Here is a 6278-nt window from a genome sequence, read left to right on the forward strand (position 1 = left end):
TAAGTATATTTTATTTTATGTATAGATATATATGAATCTTCCTAAATACTGTGATATACTAACAGTGAAATAAATATATCGGTGTAGTACTCGATAAGTTTATGCTTCCTCCTACTCCTTTCACAAACGTGTCAGCAGGTAACATATCACCTCTCTTGTAATGGTTATTTTTAATTCCGTTTTTTTCCTCTTTATTTTTTTCATGGTCTTGATTTTGCTTTTTTGGGGGGGTCAAAGGTTACTGTTTTATACTGTACTTTTATTTTATGCATGTTCGAAATAAATTGTAAAAAACAAACAAACAAAAAAACTTGTATCTTAAGGCAACATTGATAGAAACTCCGTCAAAACTGAGTAGAATCATATTTTTAAAGACAACATTTTGATCAAAACAAGAACAGGTACACTAACTGATAAGCTTGCTTATATGCTAGAGAGTGAGTTTTCACTTACAAGTTGACTGTGACATTTGTTACTTGTCAAAAGCAGATATTTCACATCCAAATATGGCAGAGAAAGGAAGTGCCAAACAGTCAATGATGTTTCCAGTTTGTCAAATGAAAGGACACACTGCTCAGTGCACCGTGTCCCAAGTCAATATTTCTCACAAATCCCAGCACAAGGAAGACATTATTTGTCCCTCCACCCAAATGTCTCCCTGACCTCCTCCCCATGTTTGGAAAAAAAACATCATGTGGGCCAATGCAGTGGCAGCCTCCAGAACAGTACACAGAAAGCTAGTATGTAGTGGGCCGTCCTCAGACTTTTTGACTCCTTCCACGGCAGCACAAGGTGTAGCACTGTGCGCAACCTCAAGCTCCAACATGGCACGTTTGGGCCTACCCGTCTTTGTCGTCCTGTTCTTCTCTTTGCTTCAGTCCAGCTCCGGACGCCCGCCTCGCATCAGGAAGGCCGTGTCGCCTCGAGCAACGGGTAAGCATGTGCACACCCATCGGGCATAATGTCGCCAATGCGCATATTAACCTCACATAATATTTCATTTCTCTCTGGGGAGCTGCAGAGGATGATGATGTGAAGGGCCAACTTGAGAAGTTGTGGCGGGAGGTGAATTTACTAAAAGAGATGCAGGCCTTGCAGACAGGTATCACTTAGAATTAATGTGTCTGGACTGATTGTTCTAATAAGGCTTTATGTTTCACTTATTTGACTTTGTTGCAAGAGCAATTCATTTTTTTAAACTACAGCTTAGTTGTATTTAACTTTAAACCACTGTTTAAAAAAGAATACATTTGTAAATCTGACATGATGTCAGTGCCTCACCAGCTGTGAATCTCACTAGTACCCAGAAGTATATAATATTCTGTAGGCGTTATCATTTGATATAAAGATTCAAATTCGTTGTCTCTGTTGTCAGTGTGCCTCCGTGGCATCAAAGTTCACAGGAAGTGCTATCTCACGGTTGAGGAACCCAAGCACTACCATGAGGCGAACGAAGACTGCATCGCCCAAGGAGGAACGCTTGCGACGCCGCGAGACGCCATGGAGAACAACGACCTTCGAGACTATGCCAAGAGGAGTTCCCCGGGCTCCAAGGACTTCTGGATCGGCGTGGCGGACATAGTGAAAGAAGGCCAGTATGTTGACGTCAATAGTCAACCTGTCAGCTACCTCAACTGGGACCGCTCCAAGAAGCAGCCCACAGGAAGCAAGCGAGAGAGCTGTGTGTCGCTTTCAGTGGCCGCACAGGGCAAGTGGTACGACGAGGTGTGTCGCAGTTTGAAAAAGTACATTTGTGAATATGTCATTCCCTGAAGGCCATACATGTTGCTCTCCTATGCAGGTCAATGGATGAAAGTGAAAGATAGTGCAGTACTGTATTTCCTCAAATAGTGGCTGTCCGTCTTAATTGTGACAAATAAACACATCCCTCAAATGGGCACTACATTTTTAATCACAAAAATCTTAGTGCCCTGATTTATTTAGGATTTTAATTTGTTCCGTGTCTATGATTGCAATGCTAATAATTTTTGTAATTTGTTTTTTCGTGAGAAAAACAGCACTCTAAAGTATTGTACTTCATAAAAACAGCAGTAATAACATAATTACGTAGAATGTAAAGAATTCAAGTTTGTGGATCATGAGCATGCATTTATTTTGCAGCTCCTTCTGCTGTGTGCACTTTGGCCACCAGGGTGCAGTATAATGCAGCTATACAGATAGACAGGAACAAGATATGATCGAGTGGATCGAAATCGGTCGATGTTTTGCATCTTTATGCAAAATTGGTGATCGACTGTGATGTCATAATTTGTACGATCTATCGGTGACGTCATTGTTCGGATCCGCGAAATAAGACATTATAGCAAACACAACCTCGTTCACTTCGGGGTTGTTCTGTGCTACCGTAGTGTATATGTTAGCCTGAAAGCTAATCTATGTTTAGCCTTGTTGTGTGTCTTGTGAGTGGAAAGCCCTTGCACAGGAGGCAGAAGTTCCGCCTTTGCTCCCTCGACCATCCAATCACAAAGTACTTTGTAATAGCATTCGTGGAGATTTTTTTTTTGACTGCTAAAAAGTCTGAAGACCAATTTATTTACTTTTAAAAAAGAACTGGCTACAGTATGTGTGTTATTTATTTAATTTTAAAATCTCTTTAATTCAAAATAGCCGTCATCACTCAGCGTAACTTACGTGAACTTCCGACCACTCATGTTCAGTCAATCACAACTGCAACCAGCAGGCAGGCGTGTTGTTTGAACAAACACGGAAATAGCTCTGTTGTTGACAAAAGTGAACTTTTGCTAAAGGATTATACGAGAAATTACTGCGGTCATACCGAATGTGAGTTGAGCTATTCTTGTGATGCAATTACATACTGTATAAAGTCAGTACAGTTTGCATAGATAGGGCTGAATCTGTACAGCTACACCTAAGCCAAACGGCTTCAAGAATATACTTTGTCACATACACGGCAGATAAAAAGTCGGCAAACGATGTAGAACAAAATAATCACTGCGGTCTGTGGGCACCGAGACTTGTACAACATAGCCAGCTTCCAATACAAGCCAAAAAGGAGCAGGCGTAGGCTAATTAGTGTAGCTGATAAGTAAGTGTATGGACCTGTTTACAGCTGTTGAACCAAGATAGTAATAGGTTTAGCAAAAGCCCCGGCCACCAGAATGACTGTCGATGTTCATGCATTGTTTTACCATTAATGTCACAGAAGGAGATGTTGGAAACATTACATGTTATATTTAATGTTTATCAGCTTGTTTTGGGTTTACATTTTTCTTTTTCAATGCATTTTTGCTATGGCGGAGGTTGACTATTCAAGTAAGTATAAAAGTTGTTTATATATATATATATATATATATATATATATATATATATATATATATATTGCTCCATCCTCTTCTCGAATCGGGTGATCAAGTATCATTTTTTTTCCAAACCTTCTGATTGCTGATCGAGCCCAACCCACCCAAAAAAAAAAATTAATTAATTAATATATGCCCGTGAGTATTGTTATCTTGTCTGTCTACATGTGTTGCTGCACTGTGTCTGTTCAAATACCCAATTGCTCTGTTCAAATATCCATTGTTAAACGGTTAGAACTGTGAGTCTGTGACTCATCAAAAATGGTGGTTGACCTCCAATTAATCCACAAGGTTGTGTATGTCCATGTTTGTGTTGTGGGGACCAAAGAGCTCCGTAATAATAGACATATCCTCCTATCTGCCGTTGAGTAAATATATATAAACACTACTATTGGTGGAAATATGGTTACTATTTGTTTTTAAAAATGTGGAAATTGCAAAATAATAACAAATACTCACATAGGACTTCTATTGGTGAAATATTGTTCAATGTCCGTGGACCTGCACAATATTTAATTCAAGATGTGTACATTAAGTTGTAATTGCTCAAAATGAAAATAATTTCAAAAATGTGTGCAGTAAGAAAGCGTTCAATGGACATTTGTTTTAATTGTTTAGAATCTTAACCTATAGTTCATAGTCCATTGATCCAGTTCATGGAGGTGTGCAAAGCCGTTGAGGATGAGTGCAATGCTAAGATTCATTGATCATCATTTACTGTATCTGCAACGCAAATGTAAAACAATAAACATATTGCATGGACAATGAATGTGCATCCCAATTCATCTCTGGTGTTTTCACTGTTTTCTTGCCACTGTGTTTACGTCAGTGCGAGAAACCATTCATCTTGCTTCTTTATTGTACATCAGGGGTGGGAAATTCTTTTCTACCAAGGCCCACAGAGAACGCCAGGAGTGAAAACATTAATACTGGAAATAACTCCTTACAGAGCAAAAATTGTGACTTTTCAAAGATAATGCTTATTTAAATTCACATATGTGCCAAGTACTGGATGTTTGTTGGCTGATCAACTAATTAGCCCTGAATATATTTCTTATATGTTTCCACAGCTAATACAGTCGAAGTTGTGATCATAAAAGAAACCTTTGAGTGTTTCCCATCCCACATAATCACCTCCTGCCATAGTAACACAAGCACAGCCAACCTATATGACATTTCTTCCCAGACGTCTCTCATCAATAACACAATGCACACATTCATCTTTATATTTAAATAGAACATGCTATTCAATTTTCAAAACAAATAGATTTTAAACCACTGCAACCATCTTTTCCACCAGGAGAGATCACTGTAACTAATGCTTCAAGTAATGAGCCCGTATTCAAAACAATTGGCTGAAGTAGTTCAGTGCTTCACAAAAGCTTAATTTGCCCATCACTAATGTACACTGACAGGTAGAACAATTCAATGCTCTTCCTAGATGGCAGAAGGTATAATAGACCTCTGTATCCACCTGTTGCCATTCATACAACAGCATAAAACAAAATAAGACATGTATTCCTGTGAGTAGATCAGATATGCGTTCAACTTAACAGGCGTGGCTTTCATAATAAGCAAGTATATATTATTTCTGCATAATCAAGAACATGTTAAACTCTGAAAAAGATGCTTGGTTTAAGCTTACTCTTAAAGTGGAAGTCAACCCAAACATATTAAGAATATGTTCTATGAAGGCTCATTAGTTGAAACACAGCATTCTGATTAATATTGTGTTTGTGGAATATGAGTTAAGCAACAAAATCCACCCATTTTTAGGCATCTCTGGGGGCGGCCATTTTGTCACTTCTGTCGACTGAAAATGACATCACACACCCTTCAGGGCTCAGATAACGACTAATCATATCTCAGCTTCAGAAAACAGGTGAGCCGCGATTGGTCGTTATCTGAGCCCTGAGGGTCTGTGATGTCATTTTCAGTCGACAGAAGTGACAAAATGGCTGCCCCCTGAGATGGATAAAAACGTGTGGATTTTGCTGCTTATCTCATATTTAATATTAAACATATTGCCTTGTTTCAACTAGTGGGCATGCATAGAACATATTCTTGAAAAATATATGTTTGGGATGACTTCCTCTTTAAATTAAACCATAAATGTCTATTTTGAGTCCTTAGTCATGAAATTAAAGTCCAAATTATAGCCACCTATAATACCAATTATCCAACTACACGCAGCAAACCAAAACTGCAGTCTTCTGTCATCATTTTATTGCCTGTGGAGTGTGGACTGTGGAATGTGCAGTCAGCTGTCAACTTGAAGTAAAAATAGCTATTTTACCTAGCAGTGTAAAATATTCTGGATATTTGCCGGATAAAAGCCAATTACAACGTTAATTTTATCCGGTTAATGCGATTTTTGCTCCTGCACTTCAGCGTGCAACGTCGGTACATTACCGTCGACATCGCCTTCATTTTCACACATGATTGTAAACTCTCATCTGTGAGGTGTGAGTGATATCTGTTTGAAACATAGTTCCCGTAGCACGTAATGTCCTGAAGAAAATTCAGAAACGTTTTTTTCCTTGGATTTATCAATGGTTTGCCTAGTGGGTGTACACTAGCTCAATAGCATTTTGTGTTGGTTTTGAATTAAAGATAAATATACAAGATAAATATATAAAGATTTGATTGATTGATAGATAGATAGATTGATTGATTGATTGATTGCATTTTGGCGCCATTGATGCATGACGCATATTTTCAGCTGCAAAGAACAAACGCAAAAAAAGAACAAAATAAACTTTTTTTTACAAGAGCACCATAAAATACTAATATACAATAGCATTTGAAAAACTACCAACGTAAATTCAAATTCGATATTTACTATTTCGTTTCCAAGACAACACGGTGATGAAAGAGTCACATGTGGCTCCAGTGCCGCAGGTTGCAGACAACTGCAGTACAGCATTCAGTTCATGATAG

General features: G+C 38.4%; 1 protein-coding gene across 1 annotated transcript; it reads left to right on the plus strand.

Annotated features, from left to right (window-relative positions):
• The first annotated feature begins 777 nt into the window (after nucleotides 1-777).
• Nucleotides 778-4103, plus strand: clec3a (C-type lectin domain family 3, member A). Its single transcript, XM_086025753.1, has 3 exons — nucleotides 778-933; nucleotides 1022-1102; nucleotides 1376-4103. The coding sequence occupies exons 1-3, from the start codon at nucleotides 825-827 to the stop codon at nucleotides 1771-1773; spliced, it is 588 nt and encodes a 195-aa protein (XP_085881879.1). The 5' UTR covers nucleotides 778-824; the 3' UTR covers nucleotides 1774-4103.
• The last annotated feature ends 2175 nt before the right edge of the window (nucleotides 4104-6278 follow it).

The sequence above is a fragment of the Filicampus tigris genome, chromosome 3 (genome assembly GCF_054856515.1).
Source record: "Filicampus tigris isolate MCC_2025a chromosome 3, RoL_Ftig_1.0, whole genome shotgun sequence".
NCBI classification, from domain to species: domain Eukaryota; kingdom Metazoa; phylum Chordata; class Actinopteri; order Syngnathiformes; family Syngnathidae; genus Filicampus; species Filicampus tigris.

What these genes read in the sequence shown, in the direction of transcription:
- clec3a (XM_086025753.1), top strand. Translation starts at nt 825, where the DNA reads ATGGCACGTTTGGGCCTACCCGTCTTTGTCGTCCTGTTCTTCTCTTTG. An exon ending in CGTGTCGCCTCGAGCAACGG is followed by an intron (nt 934 to 1,021) that starts GTAAGCATGTGC and finishes GGGGAGCTGCAG; the next exon opens with AGGATGATGATGTGAAGGGC. An exon ending in GATGCAGGCCTTGCAGACAG is followed by an intron (nt 1,103 to 1,375) that starts GTATCACTTAGA and finishes CTCTGTTGTCAG; the next exon opens with TGTGCCTCCGTGGCATCAAA.